The sequence below is a fragment of the Aythya ferina genome (assembly GCF_964211825.1).
Source record: "Aythya ferina genome assembly, chromosome: Z".
Classification (NCBI taxonomy): Eukaryota; Metazoa; Chordata; class Aves; order Anseriformes; family Anatidae; genus Aythya; species Aythya ferina.
The window spans coordinates 8,207,715-8,229,593 of NC_140299.1; the positions used below are offsets into that span (position 1 = coordinate 8,207,715).

Below are 21,879 nucleotides of genomic sequence, written 5' to 3' on the forward strand. Positions count from 1 at the left end.
CTCAAATTACACCTTCTCTCATCCTTTCATTCAGTTCTCTCCCTTGCATCCTTGTCCTTTTTTGTCTTTACCTCCACCCTTTCTTCCTTACTTTCAAATCCCACCTTTCTGTCCCAGTGCATGGTACTAGCTTCCCATCTCTCCTCTCTTTTGTATTCTGTTCCCCAGACTTCAAGCTCCAAAAGACGTCTTGCTCCTCTTCACAGAAATACCCATGTCCTGAAGAGAAAGAGAGGGTTTAAAACTATTTCCTCGTCTATTTTAGCAAGCTGGAGATTTAGAATACACATGATACGATGGCGTGGAAAGTGGAACATATTGTCAATGGTAATTGTTACATCTGCATCAAACAAAAGAAACCAGAAGATAATTCAAACAAACCAAAGTCTGGAAGATTAAAACGAACCCCCCAGATAATTTATTAGATTAAGACCTCACATACATATATAAATATATGTTCAAGATGGTACTCAACAGTGAGACTGGAGGGACTACAAGTGGAAAGGATGTGATTGCTACAGGTCCACCGCGTGCAAGGTGCACAAAAGCAACGACTACACAAACTTGGCCAGCGCGTGTGTACGAACCACTCAGGAAGAACACAAAGTGAAGGTACGGGTAGCAGCCTTAGCAGGAGTCATGTCACTCCACAATGCCTCATGTAAAACACAGCCCAATGTGTAGCTGAAGCGTATTAACTGTGAACACTCTGGACAAACAATCTGTGGCTGGACTAACTCCCCAGCGGCAGCTTCCTAATATAGGAGCTTAAACTTAAAAGGACACTGTCAAGTGATTGCTTTTGCTGGTTTAATTTTTGCATTTCCTCTACTGTTTTAGCAGATGGAAAACAATTCCCCTCCCAGTCCCAACTACTGATTTTGTCCTTTCCTATTTGACAATCATTGATTTTTTTTCTAAGGCTATAAATGTTTTAATAACTTCAACTTTGTAGTGCCTCATGGCAAAATATCTTCGCTTGCACTGACTGCTAAACACTATTCCTAACGTACTGCTGATAACTAGAGCAAGAGCCAGCATTATAAAAAATGATTTTTCACAGGGTCTGCCAAATTAATAGCTTTTGCTTCTCGGTTCACATCTCACAGATAGTTAAAACATGCGGGTCTTCATCCATCAGATATTTCAACTATCTTAATTGTAGAACTCTTGGCTACATAAAGGTATGCCTCCCATGTAGCTCTGACTGATCGACAGCACCTTGAGCACAGAGCCCACAACCCTAACAGCGTCTTTTTAAAAAGAGCTACTGCCAAAATATAGATTCAAGTCAAAAGTTACCATCAGAGTTAGAATTGTTAATGGACAAAATGGATCATAAGGAATCCTAAAGCAGTTAAATATTGACACCCACGAGGAACCAAAGAACATAATGCTCCCATGCAGTGTTCTTGACTGGGTACACAAAGGCACCTTTCAGGAGATATACTTCTATTTTTTTGCTGTTTCAAAAGGTCAGTTAGCACTTATTAGAAAAGGCAATTAACGTTTCAGTCTAACTGGAAAAGAGAAGAGAAGCAATCGGACTGAAATCAGAGAACTGTTTTTTAAAAATGCTAAAAATGCAAAACAAAAATAAGAATAAAACCAACCCCCTCAAAAAATCAACCTAAAGCCTTAAGATCTATGTGCTGGTCATCATTTTCATGGTTTTCCACGGTTTTCCTGCTGCTCCTTGTACGTTTTTCTCTTCCTTCCCCACCCTTTCCCGGTCTTCCTGAGGAAGCAGACTACTTGGCCAGCAGAAACATGCTGAGTGAGAAAACCTATTGCCCCAGCTGCTACACTTGGGTCAGGGCACCTGTCACGTCTTTAGGGCTTTGACCAGAAATTTGTGCCTTCACAGGGTCAGGGAGCAGAACACGAGGGACACTCAACAGCAGATGGACATATTGGAAAGAACTATGATGCTTCACTGACAGCAGGACAGACCAAGCAGGGCCGTTCCACTGCAGTCATTTTTTGGTACAGTAATGTCACCTCCCTCCTGTGAACTCCTCCAAGCACCTTTCAAAACTCAGCTGGGACACAAGGAAAAGGTACCACCTAATTCATGGTTAAGAGCCTGAGCAGAACAGTTCAGAATAACTTAAGGTTTACCTCCCCCTTCATCATCCATTTATTTCACTGCTCTAAAAGCAGGGTGCTGCCAGGAGGTGCATGCTAGATATTCTGCATCATGCTTACTCTCCCCCAGGAGGCACAACGTGCCTCATTGCAGTCTTACCAGCTCCTCGCAGAGCACAGGAGTACCAAGCCTTGCACAAGAGTGAGCGTGTCGGAGGCAGGCAGCAGCGATACCCCAAGGATCAGACCAGCAACTTGCTGCCATTAAGATAAGCACGTTTGCCTAAAGAGACCAGCAAAAAAGCTGCACTGGCCCACCAATTGGCATTTGGGAGCAAATGGCCTAGAACTTGCCCGTACTGGCTCAATTCTACCTTTCCCTCGCTGCAATTTTACTGTGCAAAATGAGTATTTTAGCCTCATATTTCTAGGAACACATGCCGGTGGCTACTGTTACAATAAAATATGAACACTGCATTGTGAAGAAAATGACCATTAATCCTGTAATCTGCAGTCATTTTTACCAATTCTGCACATTTCTTTAAATAACCAAGTACATGCAGTAGATGGAAGTGCATTTAAATAAACTGAAATAGATACAGCATGAATAATTAAAGCCGGCAGGGAAATGTGCATTGCGAGCCGCTGGTGGAAATAATTACTGATTTGTCTTATTTACAATGGAGCCTGGATACCAGATCAAAATAGTGCAAGTTAGTGAAAATGTCTTAAGACTGTTCTTATACTACCACAACTATATATTTCATCTTGAAAAGTACATCACATAGGTTTTGGACCACTACAACATCTGACTGTGTTCTGCTATTTCAGGGTTAGGTCTCCCAGTGCATAAACTATGTCAAATAGCACTGATTTAAGGAGGAATATATTTCACATGGATGCCTAGTACATCAGTCTGCAACATCATCTATTAATGTTATTAGACACTGTATAGTTGAGCTTATGATATTATCCCCTAAAAACTCAGCATGTTTAACATCGGAATGCTGAAGGAAAAGGTAGATCATAAAATCACTGAAAAAAGTAGTAAAGTGCTTGTACCTTTATAATATGCCAGGCTTTAAACAGACTTGTTTAATTAGAAAATAATCTACTTTGAACGTTATGGTTCTTGAATGTTAGGCAGTTCTTGCAAACTGCTTTAGAGCTAAAAATCAATAATGAAATATACTTGTGATATGAGACTGGCAAAACTGTGACTTCAATCTATTAGAAAATGTTGTAGATGAAAAAAAAATCTGCTTTAGAATGATTACTTGGCACATGAAAGGTTTAGAAAAAAAGTTAACGCTTTCTGATTGGTCTATCCCACAAACATTCTTGCACCATGATTACTAAAACCAAAACGAAACTGGATGCTAATTAACTGTTAGAAGAGGGAAGACAATCAGTTGTCACTCAAATAATTTAAAAATGGTACTTTAACACAAACAAATCAGAAAGAAAAAGTTCCTGAAAATTCTACAGAAGGGCTGTAGAATAAAGAGCAGTGTCAAATGAAGAAAATCTCCTCGAGCAGCCGGCTCTCCTCTATCTCATCTGCTCTGCTTCTGGAACTGCGAGGGGTCTGGTACCAAGACGACGGCCTGCGGCTCATATGACGAGGTGTGTGCATGTTGTTCCCATCATATAATTCTCTGTAGTGGTGTCCTGGGGCAGATATGGGACTCATAGCTTCAACCAGGTCCAGAAGAGAGGTTTCATACCTACAGAAACATACCAAGAAAATGGGAGCTCTGTTAAGCATCACACAGGAATCAAATCCAATCCTTCCACCTGCTTAATCCAGACTAGACCTAGGCTTGTCTAATGGGGGCCATCAGTCCAGAATGAATTTTGTTATACGAGTTCCTATGAGGAATACGAGCACAGAGGTGGTGAGAAAGAGGCAAGCAAAGCATGGGTGCTTGGGTTATTTTAAGCTGTTTCATCAGCTTTTCCATTTGATGTGTGTAATGTCTTAGTCACACTCCGGAGATTGAGGACAGGATTCAGAGATATAACAGCCAAATACACAGAACAGGTACAAGACAGACCCACACAGGTAATGGCAAAGTGACTTATACACATGCTGCACTTTTTTGAATAGACCTCTACACTTGATTTAGTTTCCCGGGGATTTGAAAACAGCAGGAGACTTTATTATTATTGCCACAAACTACACGTGCTTCCTGTAAATCTCTATGCACTATATGGAGTCTGCCTCGTGGAAGCACTGAAGGAATATGATCTAAGCAAGGCAATACAAAATCAACACTTCAGGCACCATGAGAGAAGGCAAAGGTGCTAGACATTACTCAGGCTGTCCTTTAAGTGTGAGTACAGATGTGGGGGAAGGTTGCAGGCCAGCGTTAGCTAGTAACACACGCTGAATAATGGCAGGTACTTTAGACAGAGACTTCCTATTAATATTCACACAAGACAAGACCTGATCCAAATACCAGCACAGGATTGATCATTACAATACATTTTCTCCTGTCCAATTTTAAATGTCTTAAACAATGCCGGTTCCCTGCATCCCTAGGGAGGCTGTTCTCTAATCTAAGAGATATGACTCCAGAGTTTTACCTAAAAGTCCCCTTCATTCCATTTTGTTGTTAACACCAGCCTGCCTAACATTCCCAGTGCTGAAATAATTCAGGCACTCAATAACTTACCTGCAGAGAAACATTATTCACAGCACCCAACTAAGATATCAGTGTGGCTGGTTAGTTTCCATAAGGTCCCTGCCACTTAAGAAGAAAGAGTTCATCCACAGAGTGAGGAAACATCTCAAGCTGTTTCCTGCAATGAGTGGGAAAGCCTTGGGTTTTCCATTCGAGACAGGGGTAGCCTAGGAAGACTACGCAACCAGATTATCCAGTTGGAGCAAGTTCCTAAACTCAGACGGGATGAAAATCTTCAGTGCAAATATTCACAGTAGTTTATTGATGTGAAAGATTAGCAGAGACCAATGGATTTCCCAGAGGCAGACCACCACTTGTAATGTCTAGTCTCCTCATGCAGCAGCAGGAGTTAAAGCAACTTTCCTCCCTAAACCAGCAAAGCCATGCAAAATATCCTTCATTAGCTCCAGTGGTGAGTGTTATGTCCCAGCAGTTGTCAGAAGACTGACTGTGACAAGCTAACTTGTAGCCATGTCCAAGAAATGCTGAAATACTTTCTCAGCTCATTTGAGTTAACTGGGGCACTGTTCGGTTAATACTGATATTAATGGCAATCTTAGTTATGCTACTATTGCTCCAAAAGCCAACTCTTTAATTTCCTTTAATTTTCATTGTTCCTTCCAATTTGATGGTAGCCATCTTTCCTAACACAGCCTGACTTAATACAACCACGTCTCAGCACTCTCTCCTCTATCTGACTACCTGTATTAATTTCCTTCTGATATACTAGTTTGCATTTCATCTGATCAGAAACGTATTTTGCCAGATTTTTTCACATTTTGCACGTATCTACATGTCTTTCTATTATGTCTGTTCAAAATTACCTCTAATAGCCAGAAATGAGTGACTCAACCCCCCAAAACAGAGCTTTGGTTTTGTTCCAAATGGACTGTACCCAAATGTGATGTCTTACAATTACTCTAACCAAAAACTTCAGAAGGACATAGGTAGCCATGCAAGCCACTATAAATGGGCCTGTGGTTTGTATTAGCATTCAGAAAGTACCCTCTGAAAACCCGGGCTCCTTAAAAACATCTCCAATGTAAAATGGAATAAGCTATTCTGCTAGTGAGAACTAGCACATAGCTATATTAGACTTTTCACATAGGGAAAGTTTTAGACTAGACTCTGTACAGATATACACAGATGCTTTGAACCCCAAAGAAAACCAGTTAACACATACACTGGTTTCATTAGCCACACCTAAAAACTTCTTTTTAGATTAATCTAGTCTAGCATACAAATGCTTATCTCCTCTGACTGTAGTGCTATCATAAAATTTCAATTTCTCCAGCAGCCACATTCAATCACAGATTAGGCAGGGGGAAACCAAAGCAGCCAGTGCATTTATAGCAAACGTGCAGGCCCTGGATTTCAGCAGTACCTTGGAGTTTATTTCTTCTGCAAGTTTATCTAAGTTTTACAGCATTTCTGCTATCAGGAAGGCTAAATGATTTGGCAGATTACAAGAGCAGCAAATAGCAAAGATTATGTAAAAGACCAGGTGTTGTAAATCAGTCTATTTGACACCACAGTTATATATGCAATAAAGTGAATGAACTCTGCTAACAGAGCGCTATCTGATAAAGAGAATGCTCCTTGCAGGTATTTAGTGTTTAATCCCATGATAATGGTTTGCCCTGGTTTGTCTAGGCAACATCAGACAGCATCTGGCTGGAGGCAACTGAGTAGACCTAGAATGGTTTGAAGCCCGCAAAGACAATTTTCTCACTATTTATTTGTATCTGAATATTTAAAGAGGCACAGAATGCTCAAAGCCCAAAATGAAACTCTCTAAAAACAGCACATGTATTCCTTCCATGATCTGCCTAAATGTGTAAGCAAAACCAGATTATTGAGATCACACTTTATGGCTTCAGTGAAGTCAAAGCTGCAGCATCAGGCACCCAAAAGTCAGAACGTTTCAAACATGAAAACTGATCTGGCAAACTTGGCTTGTGAATAAAGAATGCTCTTTTAATGGAAATTAACAGTCAAGAGAAAGAGAGGCCCTTGCTCATGCTTCCCCAGGAGAAAAAAATCCCAAATTTGCATCAGTGCTAGATGCTTACATACATTTTCTTTTATGTCTTTTGTCCTTTCAACAGAAGGGAAATGAGGTAGACAACTGTCCCCTTAAAGCTGGTGACAATTCAGTCTGTCTTCACCTTTTAGCAACAGCTGCCAGTATGCTGGGAAGTCACCTACAGAACAGACTGGAGAACAATCTATTTTCTAAGCCCAGTCTTGACATTTCCACCATTTGTATTTTTTTCCTCTGACTTTCTTGAGTTTGAAAGTCTGCATGTTTTTCCATGGGAGAAGAAAGTTTGTGCAGGCTACTCTACAAGCTTGGATTAGAAGTTATTTAGATAGCTGTGCTTTGGTGAAAGTAGTCTTACCATAAGGTCTCCATAAATTCTATCAGGAGAGGAGACACAAAGAATTGGCATATAAACCATAAGGAAGGCAGGGCCACAAACAAGAGTGTGTTGAGAGAACAGACCAAGGTAAGCACACTGAAGCTCTTCTTTTGACAAAGAAATTTGACCTTTGTTTTTAATGTACTACGTAAATCTCCAAATACAGCTCAACAGAAAGCAGCATGGAGATGCCCAAACTATCTGAGAGCTACCACAGGGATCAAACCTCTGTAGCTGTGTCAGTGTAGAACTGTGACCTCAGTGGCTAAATCCATCCTGGTCAGGCATTGCACCATGCTGTGACAGTATTCTCCTAATCTCCTGTGTACTATTAACACAGGTTGCTGGAAATTTGGCTCGTCAGACACTTAAGTGTTTGTGGAAATTTTATTACAAACTTTCAGCATTGGCTCCTAATTAAATAAGTATCTAGTAGAGTTTATAAACTCTTAATGTAAAAAACAGTTTTAGCCCATCACTAAAGTAACAGAAAACATCATAAAGCATTACGCTTTATACCAGCTCGTTAAAAGTTCACATTTTAAAGAAGGAAACAGTACAAAATTGAGTACAGGCTGGCACAGAGTCAAACCTTTCGTTCCACAGTATTTCTGTTTCATCGCCTGTGCAGCAGAATACAACGCTCTGAACATCTACAGGTGCATCTTACCTTGCGATATATTTCAAAATTGAACGGGAAGGAAAGCGCTTGCATTTTTATGACAAACACGCAAATGTGGCTGTTGCTCTGGGAACCGTAAGACCACTTATTCCCAGGGTGGTTGCTGAGAAATCACCTGAAACCACTTGGTATTCTGTCTAATAAAACCTGCTGAAAAATCAGAGTTCAGACAGTCCCACAATGTACAGTACTGAAAAAATGGTCAGGTTACACAAAAGTGATGCACAGAACTCATTACTGCGCAGGATATTAGAGAAAACAGTGCTCTTGAAGGTAACCACAGAGGATCCTCACATCAATCAGCTGAACAGCAATGTTTGTTTATTTATTCGTTTAGGCATTTGGGATATGTCATTAAATTTTTAATGTTTGTCTATTTCCCATTGCTGGTAAAATATATTATATTTCTTATATGGTATTCAATTTTTAAACTATGCTATTGTATTTTTACATTGTGCAGTCCCATTTAACTAATAATATCATTTGCTCCTTCCTGAAAAAACAGCGCAACACCAAACAAGTTTGATATTTGGAGAAGCAGAAATTTCCCCATGAGGCAAAATAACTAAACTTATTAGAGCCATAAATACTCTGGCAGTGAGATATATGTATATTTCTTTAAACAAGCACTGTCAGATATTATTTGATCACTATGTTCATAGATATCTTTTCATTTACAGTCTCTGAAAATTTATTCTTCAACCATAAATGTGTACAAAACACAGAATGTCTCTTCTGCAAGGTGATGGCATTTCAACAAAGCATACTGGCAATACGGTTTTGGAGATTAGTAGCTATATAGGCTTACTTTATTTAACTGTATATACCAGAGGAAATAAAAAGGTTTATTTTTATACTACTGCTTATATTTTCAACATAAAGTTCAAAGTGATTTACTAATGTTACATGAATTGCCTTTGAATTACGGTACAGTATTGCGCCCAAGTACAAAGCCTAACACTATTTTGTATTCATAAAACACCATCTGCCTCCAAGCATTTCACAAACACTAAATACAGCTAAAAACACCTTCAAGGGGTAAGGAAAAGACCCATTTTACAGAAAAGGAAACCAAGCTTATTGTTACTATAAAGCAAATGTCAAACTCCTACTTGACTGGAACAAACAGGGCAAATAAAAGCAGCTTCCACAGGAGAAAACAGATGCAGATAAGGTATGGCGTTAGCAGCCAAGATACCCCAAACATGAAGACAACACAGTGGTGTTACAGCTTGAGGTTACCTGGAAAAACTGGCTGCAATGACTGATCGATTATCCACCACAAGCTAATCCAGGTTCTATTGGCGATGGGTGGAATTCTGCCCAAATTCAAAAGTCCTAGCCACTTTCTGCCATCTTTTTTTCTTGTGTCCACAATTCTTGCACTAGGGATGCTAGAGGTTATGTCCCTGGCTCATCCTTTCAACATCCATGTATCAATCTTTTGTCCAAAAATATTGGACAAAATTTCTTGAGAGGCAGAGACCAAAAGAACACAGAGGAATCAAAATGTGGGTACACCAATGCCTGTATATCCAACAAGCTTCTGCGAAGCTTTTGATTTTACAAGTTGTAACCGCCTCCTCTGGATGGGGCCTTGGCCAACCTGATCTAGTGGGTGGCATCTCTGTCTATGGCAGGGGAGTTAGAGTTAGATGATTTTTAAGGTCCCTTCCAACTCAAGCTATTCTATGATATGATACTCTGAGTTCAGTATCACGTAGACATGGTGTTGATGATTCTTAACTAGGTAAATTACCTTTTTGTCCAACACTTTTGATGCTTTTTTGGAGTTTCTTGCTATAGATGTGATATTTGACTACCTGAAAGAATTTAGTGCAATTCACAAGCGTATCAGGTCATCTAAAATTTTTTTCTGTTTACTTCTCGTTCCAAGTCACTGATCAAGAACAATCCCAACACTGGTCCCTGCTGACTCTTGCATCATGGAAAATGTATATTAAGTCCCTTTACTTGCTACCATGAAATGATTAGTAAACAGATAAAAGGACTTTCTTCCAATCCTGTGGAAACTTGGTTTTGTTAACAACCTTTGGTGTAGAACCTTGACAATGGCCTTTTGAAAATCCACACACACTGTGTGTAGTTGATCTTCTTTGAGTCAGTAGGTTTCTGGGTTCAGGATCTTCAACATCCTACCCAATGTCTTGGTTTCTTTCTTCTCTGCCTCCCTGCTGTATGAGTATAATCCAGATTTTAGCCAATATGCTATTTGGCCCAGCAAGCCTGAGATGAACATGCCAATGAAAAGGACAGACCAGTTGGATAGGAAATGAAAGCTGGAAAGAGAAGCTGATTTTGCAGTCATTCCCTCAAAGGCCAGAAGTCAGGATAGGGAACCTTGTCTCTCCTGTGACCTGATCTTTAGTGACCAAAGAAACCCCTGTTGGAGTATCCCCATGTACTGACATGCTAAACCCCCCAAAAACGAACCCAGAGAAGTGCAATCTTTGAGGCTGAAGCATCAAGAGAATGAACAAGATTAAATATGGACTCAGAGACAAAGGGACCGTGCCTGTTAGCCTGAGATTCCCATTTCACTTTCATGCAGGTTGGAACTGGGAACAGACACTTTACCATGGGAAACAGGAGGAGGCAAATTCAGCAGCACTGTATGTATTTAAACCAGCTCCAGGTTGCGATGTATTTCTTGCCTGTAACTGTTCTGTATTTTCCAAAAGTATCTCAAAGTTCCTTAATTCTTAAAGAAAAAGATCAGACTGCAGAATAGTTCAAAGCAATTAAAAAAAGATCTAAGCCTTTTATTTAAAATACATCACACAATGTAAAACAGAATATATTTACAGTGTCCTCAGCAAAAGCCTCCCGGAGTGCTGTAAAACCCACACCCACATAATAGAGAGCTTATAGTATCAGAGACTTTTAGAGAAGTCTCTGAGGCAGTATTCACAGAATCATAACCCAGAGAAGGAAAAGACTTATTAGATCATCCAGCCTTCTCCCCGCTGACAGAGAACCATTCCCTACAGTGTGCTTCCTAACATTTTTTTGCTAATAATCAGCCTCTTGCTATTCTCCTAGGGAAGCCATTCCACAGCCAAATATATCTCACGCTAACATTACCATTATTACTTATTTACTGGCTACAGTATAACCTAAAGGGCCTTGATCAGGGGGACCTACTCTACAACCACTTGTAAGAGTGATTCTCTGTCCGAAAAAGCATACAGTCTAAACAAAGTCCAAGGGGAAAGATATACAATTTAGGAGATCAGAGTAGCATGGAAAACACCCCAAATGTTGCATGAATATTTGCTTTAGAGTTTTGTAGGAGAAAAAACTATGTGTTGCAAACCAGAATACACAACAAGAATGTATTTCTGATAGTCAGCTAGAGACAGACAAGGAGGTTTTTTCTTCCTCCCAGTTTCACACTATTTGTTATAGCTAAAGATCTTGCACAGTACTGAAAAATCCGTCTTCTATTTTGGTGCAAATACTCCTTAAGTATTTGAATAACATTACATTTCTCCCTTCTGCTCCAGTCTCAGTCAACATTTATCTGAGCCACACGTATTTTAATCTTCACTCATAAATCAATACCTCGAGCACAGCAACAGATTTTGCCACTCTCCTCCTATCTTTGACAGCATCTTTCCAGTAAACGATCACCCAGAAACGAGCACCACATTCCCCACGTGTGGTTATATAGAAGCAGAGAGGAGAGCAGCTCCCTCCAACACTCACGCAGCGCACGCCTTTGAGGACTCAGATGACAACAGCCTTTTTGCTGCTTTCATGGCTCTTGCACCCTTCCTACTTTGTGTGTGTTGACCCACTGCACTGTAACGCAGTGCTGTGTGCTGCAGGACCTACAAATCAATGAATAGAACGCCTCATTTTGTGGGGTTACTAACAATTTTTGCTATTTCTGGTGGAAAATGACATCAGAGATTGCTGCCTTTGCATACAAGAACAGGGAGAAAAGTAGCAGAACTTGGTAATTCACACCTTTACTAACCAAAATGAGCAGTGGGAGGCAGCACTATGGGACAACCTTCTCAGTGTGACAGGCAGTAGTAAAGAGCTAAAGAGGACACGGTGTTAAAAAAGGCCGAGCACTGCTGGCTTGGCCCTGGTCTTTTGCATACCAAGCAGAGCCAGTGTGCTAAAGGATACTGGGTTCAGCATCAGCATGGAAAAACTTTTGTCCTAAGTCAGGTCTGATAAGAGATTTTTATTCCACAGCTTTCACCCTGGCTTCACCTATGATAACACCCAGCTGGCTGTCATTACTGAACTAAGAGTTACTGCTGCTCTCATTCCTCCTTGCTAAACAAACAAGCCATTTTCACTTACCCACTAGTCAGAGACCAACACCTGCTTTCCTCACCTTTTCACACTCCTGTCTCAGGGCTCCCAACCCTCAGTTATCCCACCTTTTTGCTACTGGAAACTCAACCTTTTCTATTATTTCCTCATTGGACTCTCACTCAGACTCTGCTGCCATGTTACCAACCTGTCAAATACAACTGAAAGAACTTCTTTATTGTTTTTGTCTCTGTGTGCTTTTAGTAGTTAAAAAAACAACAAAAACCCCAGATCGTTTCTTTTTAAGGTACGGCTGCAGGCAGCTGAATTGGCATAACTGAGGTTGTAATAATTCTGGAAGGGGGAGAGCGAACAAAGACATGAGTGCTGAGAAGTAAAGAAACCTTTTAAATCATATCTGCCAGTGACAGAAGAATAATTTAGAATGAAGTTTTAGTAGAAAAGAAAGGAATTACAGAACCATGGAACTACCATGGAGTTTAACAACCACCTCTGCAATCACTCTGTTTGTATTGTCCTTCTCTCCCCTCCCACACACCCGCTTCTGTCTCATCAAGTCTGAAAGCTCTTCAGATCAGAAAATGAACCTCAGTATATGTACAGCACCTGAGGCCCTGATTCTGCTGTGATATTACATAATAACTTTGCACTTCAGAGCATGCTTAGCTTTTATTCCCTTTAAGCACTCTGTCATCACAGCGTATCTTCGGCGAGATCTTCACCCTTTATTGTTCTGGGCCAAAACTAAGCTGTCATCATCTTTCCTGCCATACCTCATCCCCCTACTTCTCCTGCCTTAACAGCCTTTCTTCTATTTTTTTTTTTTTTTTTGCTCTTACAAGTTTGTCCCCCAGCATTTTTCCCCTCAAAGCAAGCTCTAATTCAATGAATCATCTTTAAAATTGTGCTTTTGCTTTTATAATCTGCTAAAGCCTCTGACAAAGGGTTTGCATATGTAAGGCATAGTGCAATTCTGTACCTCCTCTCTGCCATTCTGGGTCTTGGCCTTTAGTTTTGATTTTTCATGTTTTGTTTCTTTTTCCTAGTCTGCTTTCAGCAAAGCTGGGACTGCCTTATAACCATACAACGGCTAGAACTTTGTAGGTACTAAATAAGTAAAAAAAAATAAAAAAAAATAAGGGGCATAGCTCAGGAAAAAAAAAAATAATGAAAAAAAAAACATCCAGCTTGCAAAGTCCATCATCATTTACATGGATTAGCTATCTGCCTTTCCTCACAAGCTCAGTCCATATTCCCAGACTGCCAGATAATAAATCAAGTTTTTGCTTCAATTGTAGTCATTGGGAGATCTGTAGAGTTTTAGGTCAAGCACTTATAACCATTTTATGATTCCAAAGTTTCTTACTTTGTCATTTAGTTACTGAACTGTGAGCTTTCATTGACTTTCTAACCATTGTGGCAAGAACTGCTACTAGCTGTGCAAGATTTAAAACCTCATTAAGCAGAAGAACAAAATCGGGCTGCAGTAGTTTTAGGTGTATATTGGGGTGGAATCATGACCCTACGGAAGCCAGTGGAAGTTCTGCCACTGGCTCACAGGTGCATTGTTTCTTCCCTCTCTGCTGCTATTTGTTGTACCAGGATGAACAGGTATTGCAAAACCTCAATTTTACACCTTGGAAATGCTTGAAAATTGGTTATTTTACCTCTTTTCTTTTTTCCTCTACCTTGCTGAAATATTTTACATAGTCAATTGCTGTACCTAAACACAAACTCTTCCTGTGGATTTGTACTATTCTTCCCCTCCTGCTTGTCAGCTTAATTTCTTCTGCTGTGGCATGGAGTGTTTAATAGCAAAATTCAGCTATTCAGAAACTCAAATTCTTTTGTTTCTTAATTATCTCTGCCCTGTCAGCTATATCAGTGAAAACAAGTTACCATTAGACAATTCAGATACCAGTAAACACCACGTTGTGATAATATAGAGTCCTGTATTACTGTCATTACAGAAAAAGCTGTTTCAGGGAGGTTTAAAAAAAAATTAAATAAGCCCAGAACTTCTAAATGGCCGAAAATCTAAAGATATCTTAATTATTCTTCAATATCTTAATCATTCTGAAGAATCATGATCTTGTATAATGGCCATTTTAAATGAGAGGTTTGCTGCTCTGCACAGTTGCCACTTCCTTCTAATTGTGAATTAAAGCATAATTTAGAGTGGCTCTATGCCAGCATGACTACAAAAATGTACAGACACTAACTCTGGTTGAAATAGGGGGAAAAAAGCAGTTAGATTTCTTTAAGTAATAGAAAATCACTCACCAAGTTGTACTTTAAAACAAAACACTAGAGCTTTAAGTTGACAAACTGACTTGAATTAAACCATACAAAAAAGTGCTTGCACTGTAAATCTTACAGGGCAAAAGTGATGGTAGGTTATCATTCTGTTTATTAGCATGCACTTTGGAGAGTTCAGGGCAAGTATGGATACGCATTCATTCCATTTTATGCCGCACATTACTGAAAACACATTCTCCATAAATAATTCATAAATGCATTGTCTGAAATTTCAGATTCCAAAAATACAACATGGTTTTCAACTTTATGGTTGCTTGGTCTTCAAAAACGAAATAGACAATTGGATGGATGGACTTGGCAACCCTGATAAGAACCCATCAGTCAGAATTACACTCCAGAGGTAAATGCAAACATCTTCTAGCTCCTGATCCATGGAACAGCAAGGCCATGAAGACAGCCCCTGTGCTTGTACCAGTCCCTTGGTAGGGAGCAGGGAGAAAAAGAGAAAGGGCAGAAGTAACCAAGTAGTGAGAAAAAAGTGTTCAGTAGGAGACCTGATTTTAAAAAGAACTTTTATCAGAAAATACAATGCCCTGGTCATCTCCGGTCATGAGCTGGGTGCATAGCTGGGGTGTTAAGAGAGAAAAGGATGCTTTGCAGGCTGGTGTGGTGGGAAGCTAATGGGGCTGAAGCTGCCTAAAAATCCAGAAGAATTTAAATTTGAAATATAGTAATAGTCAAAATAAAGAAAATGAACATATTTTGCCTTGCAAAAAGCCCATTTTCTGGCCAGACTGCACCATGAACTTGAGCTCTGTTTGTTGCTCTCAGCACTTAATTGGTATAAGTTCATTAATGGTAATGGCATAGTAACTGGCATAATCTTTTATGCCGGTTATGCTAGCATAAGAGAGGTGAATAGGATCTTACAGTTCATCTAAAGTCTAATTTCTGCTGGGAGCAGAGTGACCACAACTCCTGCTGAAGAAACTGAAGTATGCTTTATAGGGTAGAGCGGTTAAGTTTTACATGCCTTGTGATTCCGTATCGTGCTGACATTATATATGTAGTTTACGCTCAGTGGCTTCTTTTTCCTTCATAATGTACTCAGAAGCCTCACATCAGATAGGAACTGCTTTTCAGCCAGATTTGCATTCACTTGCTCTGTTCTGCTCACCTCCCAGTGAGAGGCACACACAATTTCGGGTACCTTATCTAATGAAATCTTTGGTGCCTAGCCCTAACAGAACAGCCGACAATCTCGCTACATGTCAGGTCTTTCTTTGAACTCATTCAATCCGTTTTGCCTGAGAGCAAACATTGCCACCGAGCTTGAATTCTTGGCAACCCAATGTATTGATTGCTTGGGTGCAGACCATACGTGAAGAGACAATGCTCCCATAAAAATTGTATTCCAGTACCCAACTGCTGTAAAAGCTCCTGGTTTGCACTGTTAAACCTCCTGCTCTGTGGTGGAATGGTTGGGACTATCTGCTGTTCCATTCATTTCCAGGTGTGCTGAACTCTCTGGGGTAATCTTTAAATCAGCTGAGATTTCATACATGAAAGATGAGGATACATAATTCAAGAGAAGCCACTGAGATAAAACAGTAGCTGTAAAAAAAAATGCAGTGTGCTGGTGGTGCCTGGTTTAGCATGTCAAAGAGGGGTGACTGCTGGTGAGGAGCTGCGCACAGCTGGCACGAGAGCATGCCGTGTGGCAAAGCAGGTAGCATCATTGTGAGCTTCACAGGGACACAGGCACCAAACAGGTTTGACACTGTGCAAGTACTGAGTTAGAAGGCACCCTACAGAAAAAGCCAGCAGTAAAGCATGGAGTACGAGGCACTCGGGCCTGGTGTCCCTTGGCTGTAGTCATCGCACGCTAACAACCTCTTTCAAAAACTTTACACAGGTGGTAGGTGCCCCACTGAGATAAATTACCTACTTTTGGTTGCTGAACAGATGGGCAGGGAAGTGAAATTTTAGTTTGTTCATTCCCAGCAGTAACTAGAAAAGATGATCTCGGGCTCTGCAGGATTACTTTTCGATAACCATACACCTGTGGATAGTCTACGCTTCTGTCAGAAACTACATAACGTCATCGATACACTACAAAATAAGGCTGAGCATTTAATGGCTCAAGAGACTAATGCTAAGACTCTCGTTCCCATATTCTTCTGAATAAATTCTAGGATGAGAAGGACCAGAAAGTATTCAAGCAGGGACCTCAACAGACAGGAGAAATGGGCTCACAAGAATCTCATAACATTCGGCCATGTGAAATGTAAAGTCATGCACCTGGGCCGGAATAACCCCAGGCACCAGTACATACCTGGGCTGACTGGCTGGAAGATAGCTTTGCAAAGAAGGAACTGGACACTTGTTGCCTTGATACACACACACACAAATTTTAATATTAGCCAGCGCAGAAAGCAGCATTGCCAGCATACTGAGGGAGGTGATCCTTCCTCTCTCCTGAGTCCTGGTGGGACAATACATTTGAAGGGCCAGACCCAGCACTGACAGACATGGATGCACTGGAGAGAGGCCAGAGAAAGGCAACGAAGGTGATTACAGGATTGGAGTATCTGACGTGCAAGGGATGCCTGAGAGAGTTGGGACTCAGCCTGGAGCAAAGGCAGCTCAGGGTGATCTCATCATCTATAAATCCTTGGTTACTGGAGGAAAGGAGACAAAGCCAGGCTCTTCTCAGTGAAAGGATGAGGTAATAGGCACAAATTTAAACACAAGAAATTCCATTCAAACGTAAGAAAGAAAGCTTTCTGACTATGAGGGTGGTTAAACACTGGCACAGGTTGCCCAGAAGGTTGTGGAGTGTGCGTCCTTGGAGAAATTCAAAACCTGACTAGACACGTCCTGAGTAACTGGCTCTAGTTGACCCTGCTGTGAGTAAGGGGTTGCATTAGATGACCTCCAGAGGTTTGTTTTGACCTCAGCCATTTGGTGACTGGCTAGGGTGTTTTCTCTTCATGAACATATTAAACCTCACTGACAGTATATGGCAAAATCCCAAGGACTCACCATCAAGGATCGGACTCTCATTTGCCCATACAGTTCAGGCACGGTGTTTTAAAGGAAGCTTAAACTGCCAGTGCCTGCAAACTAGAAAGCCCAATAAACCAATGCAAACATTAACCAAAGGCTTCTGCAAAGAAGGGTTGGCAATTCAGTAAAATCCGACTAGATGCATGGGAAACAGTATGACATATTTAATCATAGGTCTTCCCTCCCTTCCCCATATACTTTACCAAATTATTTGCATCTATTAGTCGGCTGAATATGAGCCAGCAGTGTGCTCAGGTGGCCAAGAAGGCCAACGGCATCCTGGCTTGTATCAGGAACGGTGTGACCAGCAGGGCTAGGGAGGTGATCGTCCCCCTGTACTCAGCTCTGGTGAGGCCGCACCTCGAGTACTGTGTTCAGTTTTGGGCCCCTCGCTACAAGAAGGACATGGAGGTGCTTGAGCAGGTGCAGAGAAGGGCGACGAAGCTGGTGAGGGGCCTGGAGAACAAGTCCTACGAGGAGCGGCTGAGGGAGCTGGGCTTGTTCAGCCTGGAGAAGAGGAGGCTCAGGGGTGACCTTATCGCTCTCTATGGGTACCTCAAGGGAGGCTGTAGCGAGGTGGGGGTTGGTCTGTTCTCCCACGTGCCTGGTGACAGGACGAGGGGGAATGGGCTAAAGTTGAGCCAGGGGAGTTTTAGGTTAGATGTTAGGAAGAACTTCTTCACTGAAAGGGTTGTGAGGCACTGGAACAGGCTGCCCAGGGAAGTGGTGCAGTCACCATCCCTGGAGGTCTTTAAAAGACGTTTAGATGTAGAGCTTAGGGAAATGGTTTAGTGGGGACTATTAGCGTTAGGTCAGAGGTTGGACTCGATGACCTTGAGGTCTCTTCCAACCTAGAAAATTCTGTGATTCTGTGATTCTATTCCTGTACAAATACCTGACAGTGTAACATACAACCCCATGTATGTATATATACACACATATATATAGTGTAGATATACATGTATATATTTTTTATTATTTTTTTTAATAAGAAAGCCATATACAAAGTTAAGAAACTTAATAAAAATATTGTTAGTATCTTCACTTTTAGCTTGCAAATATTTTTCTGGCAGAAATCTCCAGCTAACTTTGCAGCAAGACCTCTCAAAGGAAACAGAACTCTTGCTAACAAAAAAAAAAAAAGGAAAGAAAAAAAAAGCACACTACAAAATGAATGTGACCCAGGGACTTACCCTTCTATGCAACAACACGAGCAGAGTGCACAGAGACAGTGAAGTCCGCAGGGCGTGAAATTAAAATTTTCACACAGATACAATGAAGTAATGATACAATGTTACAACCTTGGCACAAAAATCTTCTGGTTTGAGTAAAGTCAATGTCACGTGATGTTACGGTTTGTGCACTGGTAGAAATGGTCTGCTGCTAAAAAGTTCATAACAAAACAGAAGGAGTGAAAGCAAGAAAATTGCATGGATAATTACAATAGGTCTATACATTCTAGTGATCTAGACGTTCCTTAAGATGCTCATCACAGCAGTATCCAGTTGTCACTTTAGGCTGATTTAAGAAAGAACACTTCTCTTTCACGCCTCGAAATCTAGGAGCTGAGATGCCATTAGGAGATAGGAAAAAGACGACTGAAAGAGATTTGAGCTTGGCAAGGAAGGGGGAGGGAGAGGACATCTCTTATTAGATCAGTTTGCTGCCTGTGAATGAGGTGGATATGCAGGTTCCAAATTCCAAGCATACGGGTAGGAGTAGGGATGCACAGAGCAATTAACAGAGTCAAGCAGAAGCTGGGATGAGCAGCATCTGGAGCATTGTTAAAGTCCTTCTAGGAATTGTTTCACCTCTTACAGTAAAATGGGGAAGTGGCACTGGAACAGCATAGGCTCATCAGAAAGGACAAGGTCACTGCAACGAAAACGGAGCTTGCAAAATTCCCCAGCAGATCCATGTGCAGGGGCATGGACACAAGTTCAAGAGCTTGCTACATCTGACCTGAGACTTGCAAAGCAATATATAAACTGCTCCCCTTATACCACAAATACACCTACACATTTCATCACTGAATTATCAGATAATCTGCATGGAGCAGAAAGCATTTCATTTCTAAGAATATGAAAAAGTCAGCAAACTCATAAATCATAAAGCTGCTTGTCCATTATGATGTTTCACAGATACCTGATAAACTGACAGATGTGCGTGCATTCTACAAAATACATTTATAGGTCTGAACTGTTGGGAAAAAATCTGAATTCAGCACTAGTGCTCATCTCAAAGCAGGTTTTCATGATCAGAGGCACAGAAGTTATACACACAAGTACTATTGGCAATGCGAGTGGTGTGTGCCACTCGCCCTTCAGGAAATGTAACAGAAAAAGTCAGTCTAACAGTGCAAAGGTCGTTCCTTCCATGGCATGTTTCCCACCCTACTGATCCACGACAGTACGCACAGAGAAACATAGAGCCAAATGTGACTTAATAAAATCTTGAAGTCCTCAGCTTATTATTTTATTTTATTTTTTTAATTTTTCTCATTTCATTCCAGTGATTTCATTAGGTTAGACTTCTTCATCTTTATTAAAAAATAATCAGAACTGAAATGTTTCAATAAACCCAATTTCTGTTTTAAGTAGTAAAAGATGATTCAATGCAGATGAAGCAAAAATGAAAGTTAAAAGTACAATGGCAATAAAGGCTTTGGGAATCTCCTTTAAAAGATTTTAAATACATAAATTATATATTAGTACTCTAAAATGTCTTTTTTGTTGTTGTTATTATTATTACAGAAAAAGAACTTGAAAAAGCAATTTTTTTTCCCACTATGTTCTCCAGCTGTACATATCGAACCAAATCCTTTAAAACTTATGGTTAGGATGAACCACAGGAGAAAAACAACACTTAAGGCGCCTCTACTAAAGCAGATAACTTTGTACAGGACAGAAAACAGAGAGAATATTATGTTCAGTAAAAGGCTTAATTTTCCATTATGCTTTCAAATTATTTCTCCTGAACACATTCAGACTATAAGAAATAATTCAGCTTTTTTTCTTGCAGAGGGTCATAAATAAAGTACAACCTCATAAAAAAAAAAAAAAAAAAAAAAAAACACAAAACAAATATATGACCCCAAATTACTTCGGAGTTAGAAACAAGTCATACCAAGAAATTTGTATGCTAAACATAATTGGTATCTATAAAGAAATGGTGTGTCATCTGAAATGAAAAACAAACAAAGCAAACCCCAAATGTTTTAAGATTATCTAAAAGTTGAGGAGATAACTTCATTGCTCCAGTGACAGCCTGCCACAAAGCAAAAATTACCAATATCTAATAGCATGAATTTTTGAAAAGGAAATCTGTAATGGGAAGAGAATAAAAGTCACACCTTACAGTAGAAATTGGTGCATTCAGCTTGAACAAAGATCTGTAGATTGACATTAACAATCTCCCTGCTATGGAGCTTGCTATGGGACTAGGAGTTTGACTTGATAATTCTTGTGGGTCCCTTCCAAGTAAGGATATTCTACAATTCTATACCCCATCAACTCTAAGTTGATTCTACCCCATCAACTCAAATCTCTATCAGAAAGTGGAAGGTATGCTACGCGATTCAAGGTCTCCAATAGTAATGATGGAAAGCCTACAAAACTAAAATGTATTAAAACAGTTCAATATCATATTACACTGAATCACTGCCATTACTTTCCCTACCTATATATGGAAAAATACCACAGTTATTTCATTACCCTACCCATGAAACTTCACAGTCTGAGTCTTCTGTTATTATGTCCTGTCCTACCGTAATTCCACTTAACCCCCTGGTCTAATTCCAGATACATAACGTTATGAGCTTGTGACTTAAGCCCAAATATTGGGATTTTCTACATTTTTTAACAAGGACATTGAAGAGATGAAGATGGGATGGTTGGACCAGATAATCTTGGAGGTCTTTTCCAACCTTGATGATTGTATAGTTACTTAAATATCATTAGTAGTATTATGGATGACTTTAGCTTAAAAGCTATAAATGCTAGACAAAACCTCAGTGATACAGTTTTGGAGTAGGTAAACAACACAGTACCAACAAGATGTCAGGAGATAGGCTAGCTAAGCCTTAGGCCTCTATCTAAATGTTGTACACTCTGTATGTGCCATTTTCACAATTCTATCTGATACCTGCTGGTTTATCCAGTAGACAAGATAACAAAAAATTGTTCCTTACTTATTTTCTCCATTTAACTTTTGATTTTATAAACTTCTAAGGTATCTCTAACATAGTCCAACTTTTCCAAGCTGAAGAGTCCTAGTTGGTTGGGTTCCACACTTTAGTAGTGCAATGGACAGTTCAGATGTTACCACCAAAGAGCAACAACAAACATTTCAAACTTAG

At 40.2% G+C, this 21,879-nt stretch overlaps 1 protein-coding gene across 1 annotated transcript in view; it reads right to left on the minus strand.

Moving 5' to 3' along the window:
• Positions 1 to 370: 370 nt before the first annotated feature.
• The window catches only part of KIAA1328, a 171,235-nt gene continuing 149,726 nt past the window's right edge, over positions 371 to 21,879 (minus strand). Inside the window, exon 11 of the mRNA XM_084504086.1 lies at positions 371 to 3,815. Coding sequence (XP_084360212.1) covers positions 3,602 to 3,815 — 214 coding nt within the window. The 3' untranslated portion in view covers positions 371 to 3,601. The remainder of the gene's footprint in view (positions 3,816 to 21,879) is intronic.